The sequence below is a fragment of the Panulirus ornatus genome, chromosome 50 (genome assembly GCF_036320965.1).
Source record: "Panulirus ornatus isolate Po-2019 chromosome 50, ASM3632096v1, whole genome shotgun sequence".
NCBI classification, from domain to species: domain Eukaryota; kingdom Metazoa; phylum Arthropoda; class Malacostraca; order Decapoda; family Palinuridae; genus Panulirus; species Panulirus ornatus.
The window spans coordinates 27,858,729-27,877,712 of record NC_092273.1 but is presented as its reverse complement, the minus strand read 5'-3'; the positions used below and the strand labels follow the sequence as shown (position 1 = coordinate 27,877,712).

Below are 18,984 nucleotides of genomic sequence, written 5' to 3'. Positions count from 1 at the left end.
TCCTCATTACTTTGCATTTTCAAGGATGAATTTCATTTCATTAAGCCATGTATTGGAACAACTCTGGAGTTGGTATAGATCCTCTCATAAGCTAATGATACCCTCCTCACTCATTACTTTCCCTGTGACCTTAGCATCATCTGCAGACATTTTCGATATGAGTCAAGTTCTTCTTGCAAGTCATTTGCATACATGAAGACCTGTGGTCTCAAGACAAAGAACTGTGGCATGCCACTAGTGACCCAAAACCATTTCAAGATGGCCCTTTAGACATGCATCCTTTGTTCCCTACCACCATGGTAATCGCCTTTCCATTGAAGGAGGCTGCCACTTATTCCTGCCTGATGATCCTGTTTCTTAACCAACCTCTTATGTCGTGTGGTGTCAAGTGCTTTTTGGAAGTTTATATGCTTGTAATCCATCCATCCAATCATCTGGAAACAGAGCTTACTCTCTCATAGAAATCTCAAAGAAAATTGATATGCACGAACCTTTCACTGAATCCATGCTGCCTCTCACTTAGGTAATTTATCCTTTGCAAGACGTCATCTATTTGATATCTGGTGATCTTTACCAAAATCCTACAGACTATACTTGTCAAAGAGACTGGCCTGTAGTTCAGCACACATTCCATAAGTGTGTGTGTGTGTATTTATGGAGTTATGTGTCATCTTCATGCCTAAAGTTTCCAGTAAGTACAAGATTTTCTTGTCCTCCCTAGATCAAGTTATTTTGCAGGTCAAAAGCCATAACCAACTTATTTCTTTTCATTCCACATTTCAGTATGCTGTCTAAAGCAGCTTTCAAGATACTGGGAACAATTTTCTGTATTTTCCAAAGTTCCTTCCCTTGAATAGTTTTTCCATCTTCATACTCATTTTATGAACAGCTTTATTATATTCAGTAAACTTTTAAAATTTTCTTATCATTCTCTCTAGTTTTACTTTCAGATGTAGCTTTGAAGGTCCCTACTCCTCACTGTTGCATTTAACCCATCTCCTACCTTCTGTCTGAGATCTTTGCCTTCCCTGTTCAAGTTAACTATTTCACCCATGTCGTTCTCTTTATTTATATCTTTGCTATCCCTGTAGTTATCAAGTATTTCCCAGTCCTTCCTTACATTCATTAGTGTATATCATTGCCTCACTCCCTGACTATTTTTCTTAATTTACTTCAGACCTTAATCTCAGTTCATACCTTACCCTTACCAGCTTTTCCTTCAGGTCTTGGATTATCTCATCTTTTATCTTGCATCATTTCAGTGTGCCCACCTATTTACTCAATGAGCCTTACCTGAATTTCTACTTTCCATGCACCCTTCTTTGGTGCATGTTACAGTTAATTGCAACCCTTTCGTTTAATTGAGTCTTTCAGGCTATATCTTATTTTTTTTGTCATTTTCAAAGTTTCCATTGTTCAGATGTGGCTCATAGATATATATACATGCAACTGAATACATATCAGTAAACACTTGTTAAGTTTAGAACTGAGCACTGAACTCTGACACAGATCCTTGTCATTGCATGCATATGTGCTGAACTATTTCCCATGATATTTTGTCCAATTTTTGATCACCTGAAACTGTCAACTAAAATTTCATAATAATAGGCAAACAGAATGCATCTTTTACACAAAGTTATATCGATCACAATGTTATTCTGATTAGGAAAATGTTCCTTCAAAAATCAGTGTCATATTTTTAGTATGACTGCTTTTCAGGTTCCTGGATGAGTCTCCACGGTGGTTGATTGTAAATGGACACTTTGAGCAGGCCCAGAAGGTGCTAGAGAGAGCAGCCCGCTGGAACAACGTTGAGCTGTCGCCCAACGAAGAACGTGAGCACCTCATGAGGACCATACAAAAAGAGGTGACATGCTCAATACATTTCAGTTCTGGTCTCTCAAGAAATTCAGAGTTCTTATAAGCTTCTTAATCACAGTAGTCACACAGACTGTAGAATATGAGGAAAAAAGATAATTTTCAAACTGGTTTTGTCAGATCCATATTTTTGGCTTGGAATATTTGTAACCAGGTTTCTTAACAATGCATATCGAATCATCAATTCAGTTCCTAAAGAGTTTCGATGAACCTTGTTTATTCCATCTTATCCTTGTCATCGTCCATGAAGACTTACTGCAGATTGGTTTGAGCAAATGCAAAATGTTATTTTGTTATCGGAAAATCATAATTATTCATCTTTGTGCTGATGGGGCTCCTTCCATCCTATCTCTTGTTCTCTATATTATCTTCCCTCTATCACGTAGTGTCACCATCCCCAAGTTCCCTCTTTGAGTCTCATGTTACTCAAATGATGACAGCATGCAAAGAAAAAGAAATATATATTTCACCATTTTTTTTTTACATCTTTTTCACTAGCAGAAAGTGAAGTGTTTTAGACATCTGGAAGTAGATTTGGTAGTGGATGGAACCATGGTAGCAGAAGTGAGTCACAGGGTGGGGTAGGGGGCAAAGGTTCTGGGAGCATTGAAGAATGTATGGAAGGCAAGAACATTATCTTGGAAAGAAAAAATGGGTTGTTTGAAGGTATAGTGGCTCCAACAATGTTATGCCATTGTGAGGCATGGGCGATAGAGAGGGTTGTGCGGAGGAGGGTGGATCTGTTGGAAATGAGATGTTTGAGGACAATATGTGGTGTGAGGTGATTTGATCGAGTAAGAAATGAAAGGGAAAGAGAAATGTGTGGTAATAAATTGAGTGTGGTTGAGAGCAGAAGAGGGTGTATTGAAATGGTTTGGTCACATGGAGAGAATGAGTGAGGAAAGATTGACAAAGAGGATATATGTGTCAGAGGTGGAGGGAACAAGGAGAAGAAGGCGATCAAATTGGAGGTGGAAGGATGGAGTGAAAAAGATGTGCGAGGTAGCGCTAGGAAAAGACAACAAAGGCCCCATTCGTTCACACTCAGTTTCTAGCTGTCTTGTAATAATGCACCGAAACCACAGCTCCCTTTCCACATCCAGGCCCCACAGAACTTTCCATGGTTTACCCCAGATGCTTCACATGCCCTGGTTCAATCCATTGACAGCATGTCGACCCTGGTATACCACATCGTTCCAATTCACTAATTCACTCTGTTCCTTGCACGCCTTTCACCCTCCTGCATGTTCAGGCCCCGATTAATCAAAATCTTTTTCACTCCTTCTTTCCACCTCCAATTTCGTCTCCCACTTCTTGTTCCCTCCACCTTCGACACATATATCCTCTTTGTCAATCTTTCCTCACTCATTCTCTCCATGTGACCAAACCATTTCAAAACACCCTCTTCTGCTCTCTCAACCACGCTCTTTTTATTTCCACACATCTCTCTTACCCTTATGTTACTTACTCAATCAAACCACCTCACACCACACATTGTCCTCAAACATCTCATTTCCAGCACATCCATCCTCCTGCGCACAACTCTATCCATAGTCCACGCCTCGCAACCATACAACATTCTTGGAACCACTATTCCTTCAAACATACCCATTTTTGCTTTCCAAGATAATGTTCTCGACTTCCACACATTCTTCAAGGCTCCCAGAATTTTCGCCCCCTCCCCCACCCTATGATCCACTTCCGCTTCCATGGTTCCATCCGCTGCCAGATCCACTCCCAGATATCTAAAACACTTCACTTCCTCCAGTTTTTCTCCATTCAAACTCACCTCCCAATTGACTTGACCCTCAACCCTACTGTACCTAATAACCTTGCTCTTATTCACATTTACTCTTAACTTTCTTCTTTCACACACTTTACCAAACTCAGTCACCAGCTTCTGCAGTTTCTCACATGAATCAGCCACCAGCGCTGTATCATCAGCGAACAACAACTGACTCACTTCCCAAGCTCTCTCATCCCCAACAGACTTCATACTTGCCCCTCTTTCCAAAACTCTTGCATTCACCTCCCTAACAACCCCATCCATAAACAAATTAAACAACCATGGAGACATCACACACCCCTGCCGCAAACCTACATTCACTGAGAACCAATCACTTGCCTCTCTTCCTACACGTACACATGCCTTACATCCTCGATAAAAACTTTTCACTGCTTCTAACAACTTGCCTGCCACACCATATATTCTTAATACCTTCCACAGAGCATCTCTATCAACTCTATCATATGCCTTCTCCAGATCCATAAATGCTACATACAAATCCATTTGCTTTTCTAAGTATTTCTCACATACATTCTTCAAAGCAAACACCTGATCCACACATCCTCTACCACTTCTGAAACCACACTGCTCTTCCCCAATCTGATGCTCTGTACATGCCTTCACCCTCTCAATCAATACCCTCCCATATAATTTGCCAGGAATACTCAACAAACTTATACCTCTGTAATTTGAGCACTCACTCTTATCCCCTTTGCCTTTGTACAATATATATATATATATATATATATATATATATATATATATATATATATATATATATATATATATATATATCCCTGGGGATAGGGGAGAAAGAATACTTCCCACGTATTCCCTGTGTGTCGTAGAAGGCGACTAAAAGGGGAGGGAGCGGGGGGTGGAAATCCTCCCCTCTTTATTTTTGTTTTTTTAATTTTCCAAAAGAAGGAACAGAGAAGGGGGTCAGGTGAGGATATTCCCTCAGAGGCCCAGTCCTCTGTTCTTAAAGCTACCTCGCTAATGCAGGAAATGGCGAGTAGTATAAAAAAAGAAATAAAAATATATCTATTACTGGGGTAGTGCCAGGAATGGAAGAAAGCAAGCAAGTATGAATATATACATATGTATATGTCTCTGTATGTGCATGTATATGTATGTATATGTGCCTGTTTGGGCATTCATTTATATGTATGATTATGTGAGTGGATGGGCCATTCTCCTTTGGTTTCCTAGCGCTACCTCGTTGATGTGGGAAACAGCAATTAAGTTTTTTTTTTTTTTTTTTTTTTTTGCTTTGTCGCTGTCTCCCGCATTTGCGAGGTAGCGCAAGGAAACAGACGAAAGAAATGGCCCAACCCACCCTCAGACACATGTATATACATACGTCCACACACGCAAATATACATACCTACACAGCTTTCCATGGTTTACCCCAGATGCTTCACATGCCCTGATTCAATCCACTGACAGCACGTCAACCCCGGTATACCACATCGATCCAATTCTCTCTATTCCTTGCCCTCCTTTCACCCTCCTGCATGTTCAGGCCCCGATCACACAAAATCTTTTTCACTCCATCTTTCCACCTCCAATTTGGTCTCCCACTTCTCCTCGTTCCCTCCACCTGCGACACATATATCCTCTTGGTCAATCTTTCCTCACTCATTCTCTCCATGTGCCCAAACCATTTCAAAACACCCTCTTCTGCTCTCTCAACCACGCTCTTTTTATTTCCACACATCTCTCTTACCCTTACGTTACTTACTCGATCAAACCACCTCACACCACACATTGTCCTCAAACATCTCATTTCCAGCACATCCATCCTCCTGCACACAACTCTATCAATAGTCCACGCCTCGCAACCATACAACATTGTTGGAACCACTATTCCTTCAAACATACCCATTTTTGCTTTCCGAGATAATGTTCTCGACTTCCACACATTCTTCAAGGCTCCCAGGAATTTTGCCCCCTCCCCCACCCTATGATCCACTTCCGCTTCCATGTTTCCCATCCGCTGCCAGATCCACTCCCAGATATCTAAAACACTTTACTTCCTCCAGTTTTTCTCCATTCAAACTTACCTCCCAGTTGACTTGACCCTCAACCCTACTGTACCTAATAACCTTGCTCTTATTCACATTTACTCTTAACTTTCTTCTTTTACACACTTTACCAGACTCAGTCATCAGCTTCTGCAGTTTCTCACATGAATCAGCCACCAGCGCTGTATCATCAGTGAACAACAACTGACTCACTTCCCAAGCTCTCTCATCCACAACAGACTTCATACTTGCCCCTCTTTCCAAAACTCTTGCATTCACCTCCCTAACAACCCCATCCATAAACAAATTAAACAACCATGGAGACATCACACACCCCTGCCGCAAACCTACATTCAATTAAGTATAGTACTTAAATGAATATATATACATGTGGTGTCGTACAGTTACTTTGTTTTCCCAGTCAGCCAAAGCTAGGCAAGCAACCAGGGAGGAAAACGGAGAGGTGGTCAACTGGAAACACAAAACATGGCAATGTTTCATTCATGTATTCATCCTCTTGAGGTGAGTCTTCTGTTGAAGCCCCAAGATCAAGGTCAGTTGACACTTACATTCTTTGACATGCTTGGTGTATTATGCCCTATTTTGATGTTTAATTTTTCCTCAGCATTTCATTGTAAAGGCATAAAGCTGATGAGTATCTTATGCTTGGAACATAATATGCTTGGACATTGGTATGATATATTGATCAAATATTTTGAATACAAAGAAACTGACAAAAGTCTACAATGTACTTACAAAATCTTTTAAAGGCAAAAATATTAATTACATTTAGAGTATATTGAACTTTGTAATTTGAAAATAGAAATATGATCAAAATGAAAATAACCAGAGTACCCATCAAATTGATACTTAGATTACTTACCATTACCATTTTCCATATTATGCAATGCTATATTAAGCTGCTGGAGTGATCCACCAGAGTTTATCACTGTTTGTTCATACCTTATGTTTGGTTTCATTAAAGTAACAATTTCAGGAAAACTGAAAACATCCAATTAATCTATATTTACATCCCTGAAAATTGAATGGACTCATATTGACATATAACCCACTGCAATTGTCCCTAATGCTCAGGGCATTTTCCTGAACACAAGTGTCCTTCTTATGATACTTTTTCTTTGGTTAGGAAGTAAAACAATTAGTAATGTTAAGGCATTTTCATTTTCTTTTGAAACATTATGATGTCTGCTGACAGCCTTTGACAGTGATATTAGAGTTTAGGTTTCAGAGTTGCGTTCTCTCATAGAAGCTCAACTAACCATTTTCAACTGTGGACCCCATCTCTCCCTTAGGGCACCAAAAATGCGCCTTATAACCCTGGTGCTGTGTGTCTGTCACTTCATGGTGTCCATGAGCTTCTATGGGATGTCCCTCAGCACCAGTAGCTACAGCACAGATCCCTTTCTTCACATGGCTTTAGCAGGTCTGATGGAGGTCCCTGGTTACACTCTTATGGCACCCATTGTTGCCCAGCTGGGCAGGAAGTGGCCCACCATCATCTGCTTCATCATCAGTGGCACAGTTATGCTGGCCATCACTTATATACCACCAGGTATAGATATACTTCATGTTATGTGGTTATACTGAAGAAGTTGGTTTGGAATACACACTTTAAATACTATAACAAAGAATATATTCAATTTATAGAGATGTTTGCACACACACACACACACACACACACACAACTCTAGTGTAATACTCTCTCCCCATAACACAAAAATAGTAATAATGCACACACATCAATAAGTAAAAGTGAAAATGCAGTGCTTAAATTTGATTACCTTATAAATGAGGACATAAATAGATCAGAGAGGACATTTGAAGTGTGGAAGTTGCACAGAGCTAAACAATTTCTTTGTGAACATAAACTAAGAAATGGAGTTTTAAGGTCATATTTTATTGTGGAAGGTTCCATGAAATCTGAAATGGAGTGAGAACATGATTACTTTCAGTTACAAATAAAGAGGGAAAGCTGAGAAAGAGACAGAGATGTGGTTCAATATGAGGTGTCAAAAAAGCAAAAGAGCTTAAGAATGTACAATAGTGGAGATGTAAGAGGCACTACAGCTATAGCCAACAAACACTGGAAAGAAGCAAAAGATCAAAGAACGAGTACAGCAAAATTAAAAAAACATGGAGTAGAGAAACTCAGAAAAGAACATTAAAAACAGAAGATGATAATCAGATCAACAAAAATTCATTAGGACTAAATAATTCATTCAATAACAGCTACTTGGCTAAGGGATTCAGAGGGAAGAGGTCATGAAAAACAATGAAATTGCTATAAGCATCATAAACAGACACAAAATGGTCTTCTGGTAGTTTTTTAGCTGTATGTTCTGAAAAGGGGTGAAGATACCCTTGAAATACTGCTTCAAATGTTGGTCTGTATGTTGCTAGTGTAACATAGTGCTAAGAAAGTGGAAGAGTGCACAATTCATACTGATTTTAAGAAAGGAGACTGAAAAGTTCTGCTAAACTACAGACACATCTCTCTTGCAAGAGCTAAACAAGTGAATAACTATTTGCAAAGAAGATACTACACAAGAAAAAGCCTAAATACTTGGAAAAGAGATCGTGTATAATGTATTTCCTAAACTTTCTATGAGGAGGTAAACTTTATCAGACAATACAGGATGAGTGGTTTGTATGTTCCTGGACTATCAGAAGGTATATGAAACCATAGCACATAGGAAGCTGGAATAAGGATACAACTCATTTGATGGATTAAAAATTATGGTATTGGAGGGTGACAAAGGACACATGTCAGAGTAGCCCCCAATTTTTTTTTTAAGCAGAGACTGCACATGCAGCTAGGGCCCTAATCAAGGCCATCCACTAGTCCTGTATCATCTGATGAAGTAGGTTGAGTTCATCATTAGTGTACCACAGGGATCACACTAGAGCTAATGCTCCTTTTGATCTCTGTAAATAACTTACCAGAGATACTGACTGCACACCCAGGCATGTTTGCGGATGATGCCGGAGTCATGAGGGGGGGGGGGGGGGGGTGGAATGAGGAGGATTGCAATTATTCAGGTTCTAAAGCTGGCTCAATACATAGTTGACAAAATTTTTGCCAAGTAAATGCTAAGTACACTAATGACATGGGACAGAGTTAAAGAGGACCTCAACACCAACATTGTTTAATAAGAAATAAGTATAGGAATGTGTTTGTGTGGTCACCTTACTTAAAGAAACACAAGGTCAAGAGAAGGGAAACAAACATTGCACCAAAATTAGGTGAGGTGTGTTAACAATGAAAAGTTAAATGCCATAAATTAGTCCAGTGGAAGAGAGAGCATAAGGGGCACTTTAAATTCGAAAGATGCAAAGAAAACAAACAGAAGCCATAGCATGATATAAACTACCTATGCAGTCTTCCCTTTGCTTAAGACAGAGCTCACTCCCTTTTAGAAATCTAAGAAATATGTGTGAGCATGTAGAAAAAAGAGTAGAGATTTGGTACATATCTAAAAGGTTATGTAATGGGGCAATATGGGTGTAAATATATCTCCCTGCAGCACACAAATAGTAAGCACACACACCAGACAGTTTTCAAATATATCACACTTTATACCCTGGATGATGTAGCAACAGATATAACAGCATTTATAGACCTTGTGACACCACAGACCTGCATTGGTTGGTGATGACTCTGGCCGTCCTGGGCAAGGTATGTGTCACTGCAACTTCCCAGGTCCTCTTCCTGCTCAGCATCGAACTCCTCCCCACAGAGGTGAGGCTCCAGGGCCTTGGCTCCACTTCCACCGCCAGTAGAATAGGCTACATTGTATCACCTTTCATCAATGACATCCTGGTGAGTGCCCATCCAATCTTTAATATAAACAATGTTCTCTTTCCACCACATATGGAAGATCATTTTTCTTTTTTTCATACATATACACCATTTCCCGCATTAGCAAGGTAGTGTTAAGAACAGAGGATTAAGCCTCATAGGGAAAGTATGGTTATCTAAACTTTTAGAACAGCTTATTGTTGAGGTTTATTGTTGTCATTGCTCCATAACAAAGACAGAAACTTTGTATACCTATTGAAGAGCCCCACTAGTATTCACCTCCGTTTAATTTTCCTAAATTCGGTATGCATGTCACAGCTGCCTGGCAGGGATGGCTAGAAACTTGAAATTTCTTAAATTTGGTGAAAAAACGTGGTTAAAAAAAAGTATCAGAAAATTAGGACACTGATTTTAGCCAAGACAAAGCCAGAGAATTTAGTGTGTCCAAAAGTAAAACATTTCATATTTCAGTTCAGCATGATGTTACCAAAATTATTTTAATATACCTTGCTAGTGAAAAAGCTACCTTTGACAAAGCAGTATCACTGGTAGTACAGTCTCATCAAAGAACTTCTCAAAACAAAGGAGTCTACATTTTCCTCCTACTGGAATTAGAATAGCCTTGGGCTGCAAAAGCCTTTATATGTGTGTGTTTTTATCGAGGATGTAAGGCATGTGTACGAGTAGGAAGAGAGGAAAGTGATTGGTTCTCAGTGAATGTAGGTTTGCAGCAGGGGTGTGTGATGTCTCCATGGTTGTTTAATTTGTTTATGGATGGGGTTGTTAGGGAGGTGAATGCAAGAGTTTTGGAAAGAGGAGCAAGTATAAAGTCTGTTGTGGATGAGAGAGCTTGGGAAGTGAGTCAGTTGTTGTTCACTGATGATACAGCGCTAGTGGCTGATTCATGTGAGAAACTGCAGAAGCTGGTGACTGAGTTTGGTAAAGTGTGTGAAAGAAGAAAGTTAAGAGTAAATGTGAATAAGAGCAAGGTTATTAGGTACAGTAGGGTTGAGGGTCAAGTCAATTGGGAGGTAAGTTTGAATGGAGAAAAACTGGAGGAAGTAAAGTGTTTTAGATATCTGGGAGTGGATCTGGCAGCGGATTGAACCATGGAAGCGGGAGTGAATCATAGGGTGGGGGAGGGGGCGAAAATCCTGGGAGCCTTGAAGAATGTGTGGAAGTCGAGAACATTATCTCGGAAAACAAAAATGGGTATGTTTGAAGGAATAGTGGTTCCAACAATGTTGTATGGTTGCGAGGCGTGGGCTATGGATAGAGTTGTGCGCAGGAGGGTGGATGTGCTGGAAATGAGATATTTGAGGACAGTGTGTGGTGTGAGGTGGTTTGATCGAGTAAGTAATGTAAGGGAAAGAGACATGTGTGGAAATAAAAAGAGCGTGGTTGAGAGAGCAGAAGAGGGTGTTTTGAAATGGTTTGGGCACATGGAGAGAATGAGTGAGGAAAGATTGACCAAGAGGATATATGTGTCGAGGTGGAGGGAACAAGGAGAAGTTGGAGACCAAATTGGAGGTGGAAAGATGGAGTGAAAAAGATTTTGTGTGATCAGGGCCTGAACATGCAGGAGGGTGAAAGGAGGGCAAGGAATAGAGTGAATTGGATCGATGTGGTATACCGGGGTTGACGTGCTGTCAGTGGATTGAATCAGGGCACGTGAAGCATCTGGGGTAAACCATGGAAAGTTGTGTGGGGCCTGGATGTGGAAAGGGAGCTGTGGTTTCGGGCATTATTGCATGACAGCTAGAGACTGAGTGTGAACGAATGGGGCCTTTGTTGTCTTTTCCTAGTGCTACCTTGCACACATGAGGGGGGAGAGGGATGGTATTCCATGTGTGGCGAGGTGGCGATGGGAATGAATAAAGGCAGACAGTGTGAATTGTGTGCATGGGTATATATGTATGTGTCTGTGTATGTATAATTATGTGTACATTGAGATGTATAGGTATGTATATTTGCGTGTGTGGACGTGTATGTATATACATTGTGTATAGGGGTGGGTTGGGCCATTTCTTTCGTCTGTTTCCTTGCGCTACCTCGCAAACGCGGGAGACAGCGACAAAGCATAATAAATAAATAAATAATATGTTTTTTTTTTTTTTTTTTTTTATACTTTGTCGCTGTCTCCCGCGTTTGCGAGGTAGCGCGAGGAAACAGACGAAAGAAATGGCCCAACCCCCATACACACGTACATACACACGTCCACACACGCAAATATACATACCTACACAGCTTTCCATGGTTTACCCCAGACGCTTCACATGCCTTGATTCAATCCACTGACAGCACGTCAACCCCTGTATACCACATCGCTCCAATTCACTCTATTCCTTGCCCTCCTTTCACCCTCCTGCATGTTCAGGCCCCGATCACACAAAATCTTTTTCACTCCATCTTTCCACCTACAATTTGGTCTCCCTCTTCTCCTCGTTCCCTCCACCTCCGACACATATATCCTCTTGGTCAATCTTTCCTCACTCATTCTCTCCATGTGCCCAAACCATTTCAAAACACCCTCTTCTGCTCTCTCAACCACGCTCTTTTTATTTCCACACATCTCTCTTACCCTTACGTTACTTACTCGATCAAACCACCTCACACCACACATTGTCCTCAAACATCTCATTTCCAGCACATCCATCCTCCTGCGCACAACTCTATCCATAGCCCACGCCTCGCAACCATACAACATTGTTGGAACCACTATTCCTTCAAACATACCCATTTTTGCTTTCCGAGATAATGTTCTCGACTTCCACACATTTTTCAAGGCTCCCAAAATTTTCGCCCCCTCCCCCACCCTATGATCCACTTCCGCTTCCATGGTTCCATCCGCTGACAGATCCACTCCCAGATATCTAAAACACTTCACTTCCTCCAGTTTTTCTCCATTCAAACTCACCTCCCAATTGACTTGACCCTCAACCCTACTGTACCTAATAACCTTGCTCTTATTCACAAATACTCTTAACTTTCTTCTTCCACACACTTTACCAAACTCAGTCACCAGCTTCTGCAGTTTCTCACATGAATCAGCCACCAGCGCTGTATCATCAGCGAACAACAACTGACTCACTTCCCAAGCTCTCTCATCCCCAACAGACTTCATACTTGCCCCTCTTTCCAGGACTCTTGCATTTACCTCCCTAACAACCCCATCCATAAACAAATTAAACAACCATGGAGACATCACACACCCCTGCCGCAAACCTACATTCACTGAGAACCAATCACTTTCCTCTCTTCCTACACGTACACATGCCTTACATCCTCGATAAAAACTTTTCACTGCTTCTAACAACTTGCCTCCCACACCATATATTCTTAATACCTTCCACAGAGCATCTCTATCAACTCTATCATATGCCTTCTCCAGATCCATAAATGCTACATACAAATCCATTTGCTTTTCTAAGTATTTCTCACATACATTCTTCAAAGCAAACACCTGATCCACACATCCTCTACCACTTCTGAAACCGCACTGCTCTTCCCCAATCTGATGCTCTGTACATGCCTTCACCCTCTCAATCAATACCCTCCCATATAGTTTACCAGGAATACTCAACAAACTTATACCTCTGTAATTTGAGCACTCACTCTTATCCCCTTTGCCTTTGTACAATGGCACTATGCACGCATTCCGCCAATCCTCAGGCACCTCACCATGAGTCATACATACATTAAATAACCTTACCAACCAGTCAACAATACAGTCACCCCCTTTTTAATAAATTCCACTGCAATACCATCCAAACCTGCTGCCTTGCCGGCTTTCATCTTCCGCAAAGCTTTTACTACCTCTTCTCTGTTTACCAAATCATTTTCCCTAACCCTCTCACTTTGCACACCACCTCGACCAAAACACCCTATATCTGCCACTCTGTCATCAGACACATTCAACAAACCTTCAAAATACTCATTCCATCTCCTTCTCACATCACCACTACTTGTTATCACCTCCCCATTTACGCCCTTCACTGAAGTTCCCATTTGCTCCCTTGTCTTACGCACCCTATTTACCTCCTTCCAGAACATCTTTTTATTCTCCCTAAAATTTACTGATAGTCTCTCACCCCAACTCTCATTTGCCCTTTTTTTCACCTCTTGCACCTTTCTCTTGACCTCCTGTCTCTTTCTTTTATACTTCTCCCACTCAATTGCATTTTTTCCCTGCAAAAATCGTCCAAATGCCTCTCTCTTCTCTTTCACTAATACTCTTACTTCTTCATCCCACCACTCACTACCCTTTCTAAACAGCCCACCTCCCACTCTTCTCATGCCACAAGCATCTTTTGCGCAATCCATCACTGATTCCCTAAATACATCCCATTCCTCCCCCACTCCCCTTACTTCCATTGTTCTCACCTTTTTCCATTCTGTACACAGTCTCTCCTGGTACTTCCCCACACAGGTCTCCTTCCCAAGCTCACTTACTCTCACCACCTTCTTCACCCCAACATTCACTCCTCTTTTCTGAAAACCCATACTAATCTTCACCTTAGCCTCCACAAGATAATGATCAGACATCCCTCCAGTTGCACCTCTCAGCACATTAACATCCAAAAGTCTCTCTTTCGCACGCCTGTCAATTAACACGTAATCCAATAACGCTCTCTGGCCATCTCTCCTACTTACATAAGTATACTTATGTATATCTCGCTTTTTAAACCAGGTATTCCCAATCATCAGTCCTTTTTCAGCACATAAATCTACAAGCTCTTCACCATTTCCATTTACAACACTGAACACCCCATGCATACCAATTATTCCCTCAACTGCCACATTACTCACCTTTGCATTCAAATCACCCATCACTATAACCCGGTCTCGTGCATCAAAACCGCTAACACACTCATTCAGCTGCTCCCAAAACACTTGCCTCTCATGATCTTTCTTCTCATGCCCAGGTGCATATGCACCAATAATCACCCACCTCTCTCCATCAACTTTCAATTTTACCCATATTAATCGAGAATTTACTTTCTTACATTCTATCACATACTCCCACAACTCCTGTTTCAGGAGTATTGCTACTCCTTCCCTTGCTCTTGTCCTCTCACTAACCCCTGACTTCACTCCCCAGACATTTCCAAACCACTCTTCCCCTTTACCCTTGAGCTTCGTTTCACTCAGAGCCAAAACATCCAGGTTCCTTTCCTCAAACATACTACCTATCTCTCCTTTTTTCACATCTTGGTTACATCCACACACATTTAGGCACCCCACTCTGAGCCTTCGAGGAGGATGATCACTCCCCGCGTGATATATATAGATATATATATATATATATATATATATATATATATATATATATATATATATATATATATATATATATATATATATATATATTTTCTTTTTCTTTCTTTTAAACTATTCGCCATTTCCCGCGTTAGCGAGGTAGCGTTAAGAACAGAGGACTGGGCCTTTTTTGGAATATCTCACCTGCCCCCCCTCTGTTCCTTCTTTTGGAAAATTAAAAAAAAAAAAAAAAACGAGAGGGGAGGATTTCCAGCCCCCCGCTCCCTCCCCTTTTAGTCGCCTTATACGACACGCAGGGAATACGTGGGAAGTATTCTTAATCCCCTATCCCCAGGGATAATATATATATATATATATATATATATATATATATATATATATATATATATATATATATATATATATTTATATATATATATATATATATATATATATATATATATATATATATATATATATATATATATATATAAATAAATAAATAAATAATATTTTATGTCTGTGTGTGTATATATATGTGTACATTGAGATGTATAGGTATGTATATTTGCGTGTGTGGACGTGTATGTATATACATTGTGTATGGGGGTGGGTTGCGCCATTTCTTTCATTTGTTTCCTTGCGCTACCTCACAAACGCGGGAGACAGCGACAAAGCAAAATAAATAAATAAATAATATATATATATATATATATATATATATGGTGTGGGAGGAAAGTTGTTAGAAGCAGTGAAAAGTTTTTATCGAGGATGTAAGGCATGTGTACGTGTAGGAAGAGAGGAAAGTGATTGGTTCTCAGTGAATGTAGGTTTGCGGCAGGGGTGTGTGATGTCTCCATGGTTGTTTAATTTGTTTATGGATGGGGTTGTTAGGGAGGTAAATGCAAGAGTTTTGGAAAGAGGGGCAAGTATGAAGTCTGTTGGGGATGAGAGAGCTTGGGAAGTGAGTCAGTTGTTGTTCGCTGATGATACAGCGCTGGTGGCTGATTCATGTGAGAAACTGCAGAAGCTGGTGACTGAGTTTGGTAAAGTGTGTGGAAGAAGAAAGTTAAGAGTAAATGTGAATAAGAGCAAGGTTATTAGGTACAGTAGGGTTGAGGGTCAAGTCAATTGGGAGGTGAGTTTGAATGGAGAAAAACTGGAGGAAGTGAAGTGTTTTAGATATCTGGGAGTGGATCTGGCAGCGGATGGAACCATGGAAGCGGATGTGGATCATAGGGTGGGGGAGGGGGGCGAAAATTCTGGGGGCCTTGAAGAATGTGTGGAAGTCGAGAACATTATCTCGGAAAGCAAAAATGGGTATGTTTGAAGGAATAGTGGTTCCAACAATGTTGTATGGTTGCGAGGCGTGGGCTATGGATAGAGTTGTGCGCAGGAGGATGGATGTGCTGGAAATGAGATGTTTGAGGACAATGTGTGGTGTGAGGTGGTTTGATCGAGTGAGTAACGTAAGGGTAAGAGAGATGTGTGGAAATAAAAAGAGCGTGGTTGAGAGAGCAGAAGAGGGTGTTTTGAAGTGGTTTTGGCACATGGAGAGAATGAGTGAGGAAAGATTGACCAAGAGGATATATGTGTCGGAGGTGGAGGGAACGAGGAGAAGAGGGAGACCAAATTGGAGGTGGAAAGATGGAGTGAAAAAGATTTTGTGTGATCGGGGCCTGAACATGCAGGAGGGTGAAAGGAGGGCAAGGAATAGAGTGAATTAATTGGAGCGATGTGGTATACCGGGGTTGACGTGCTGTCAGTGGATTGAATCAAGGCATGTGAAGCGTCTGGGGTAAACCATGGAAAGCTGTGTAGGTATGTATATTTGCGTGTGTAGACGTATGTATATACATGTGTATGGGGGGGGGGGGGTTGGGCCATTTCTTTCGTCTGTTTCCTTGCGCTACCTCGCAAACGCGGGAGACAGCGACAAAGTATAATAAATATATATAAATAAATAAATATATATATATATATATATATATATATATATATATATATATATATATATATATATATATATATATATATACACATATATATTTCCTGGGGATAGGGGAGAGAGAATACTTCCCACGTATTCCCTGTGTGTCGTAGAAGGCAACGAAAAGAGAAGGGAGCGAGGGGCTGGAAATCCTCCCCTCTCGTTTTTTTTTTTTTTAATTTTCCAAAAGAAGGAACAGAGAAGGGGGCCAGGTGAGAATATTCCCTCAAAGGCCCAGTCCTCTGTTCTTAACGCTACCCCGCTATCTCGGGAAATGGCGAATAGTATGAAAAAAAAAAAGAGGTAGTGAAAGCTTTGCGGAAGATGAAAGCCGGCAAGGCACCAGGTTTGGATGGTATTGCAGTGGAATTTATTAAAAAAGTGGGTGACTGTATTGTTAACTGGTTGGTAAGGTTATTTAATGTATGTATGACTCATGGTGAGGTGCCTGAGGATTGGCGGAATGCGTGCATAGTGCCATTGTACAAAGGCACGGGGATAAGAGTGAGTGCTCAAATTACAGAGGTATAAGTTTGTTGAGTATTCCTTGTAAATTATATGGGAGGGTATTGATTGAGAGGGTGAAGGCATGTACAGAGCATCAGATTGGGGAAGAGCAGTGTGGTTTCAGAAGTGGTAGAGGATGTGTGGATCAGGTGTTTGCTTTGAAGAATGTATGTAAGAAATACTTAGAAAAGCAAATGGATTTGTATGTAGCATTTATGGATCTGGAGAAGGCATATGATAGAGTTGATAGAGATGCTCTGTGGAAGGTATTAAGAATATATGGTGTGGGAGGAAAGTTGTTAGAAGCAGTGAAAAGTTTTTATCGAGGATGTAAGGCATGTGTACGTGTAGGAAGAGAGGAAAGTGATTGGTTCTCAGTGAATGTAGGTTTGCAGCAGGGGTGTGTGATGTCTCCATGGTTGTTTAATTTGTTTATGGATGGGGTTGTTAGGGAGGTAAATGCAAGAGTTTTGGAAAGAGGGGCAAGTATGAAGTCTGTTGGGGATGAGAGAGCTTGGGAAGTGAGTCAGTTGTTGTTCGCTGATGATACAGCGCTGGTGGCTGATTCATGTGAGAAACTGCAGAAGCTGGTGACTGAGTTTGGAAAAGTGTGTGGAAGAAGAAAGTTAAGAGTAAATGTGAATAAGAGCAAGGTTATTAGGTACAGTAGGGTTGAGGGTCAAGTCAATTGGGAGGTGAGTTTGAATGGAGAAAAACTGGAGGAAGTGAAGTGTTTTAGATATCTGGGAGTGGATCTGGCAGCGGATGGAACCATGGAAGCGGAAGTGGATCATAGGGTGGGGGCGAAAATCCTGGGGGCCTTGAAGAATGTGTGGAAGTCGAGAACATTATCTCGGAAAGCAAAAATGGGTATGTTTGAAGGAATAGTGGTTCCAACAATGTTGTATGGTTGCGAGGCGTGGGCTATGGATAGAGTTGTGCGCAGGAGGATGGATGTGCTGGAAATGAGATGTTTGAGGACAATGTGTGGTGTGAGGTGGTTTGATCGAGTGAGTAACGTAAGGGTAAGAGAGATGTGTGGAAATAAAAAGAGCGTGGTTGAGAGAGCAGAAGAGGGTGTTTTGAAGTGGTTTGGGCACATGGAGAGGATGAGTGAGGAAAGATTGACCAAGAGGATATATGTGTCGGAGGTGGAGGGAACAAGGAGAAGAGGGAGACCAAATTGGAGGTGGAAAGATGGAGTGAAAAAAATTTTGTGTGATCGGGGCCTGAACATGCAGGAGGGTGAAAGGAGGGCAAGGAATAGAGTGAATTGGAGCGATGTGGTATACCGGGGTTGACGTGCTGTCAGTGGATTGAAGCAGGGCATGTGAAGCGTCTGGGGTAAACCATGGAAAGCTGTGTAGGTATGTATATTTGCGTGTGTGGACGTATGTATATACATGTGTATGGGGGGGGGGTTGTGCCATTTCTTTCGTCTGTTTCCTTGCGCTACCTTGCAAACGCGGGAGACAGCGACAAAGTATAATAATAATAAAAAATATAATATATATATATATATATATATATATATATATATATATATATATATGAGATGTTTGAGGACAATGTGTGGTGTGAGGTGGTTTGATCGAGTAAGCAACGTAAGGGTAAGAGAGATGTGTGGAAATAAAAAGAGCGTGGTTGAGAGAGCAGAAGAGGGTGTTTTGAAATGGTTTGGGCACCTCACACCACACATTGTCCTCAAACATCTCAT

General features: G+C 41.0%; 1 protein-coding gene across 1 annotated transcript in view; it reads left to right on the top strand.

Moving 5' to 3' along the window:
* The window catches only part of LOC139764692 (organic cation transporter protein-like), a 67,901-nt gene that overhangs the window by 22,973 nt on the left and 25,944 nt on the right, over positions 1-18,984 (top strand). Inside the window, exons 7-10 of the mRNA XM_071691578.1 lie at positions 1,720-1,867; positions 6,113-6,213; positions 7,005-7,264; positions 9,348-9,532. Of these exons, the coding sequence (XP_071547679.1) occupies positions 1,720-1,867; positions 6,113-6,213; positions 7,005-7,264; positions 9,348-9,532 (694 nt within the window). The remainder of the gene's footprint in view (positions 1-1,719; positions 1,868-6,112; positions 6,214-7,004; positions 7,265-9,347; positions 9,533-18,984) is intronic.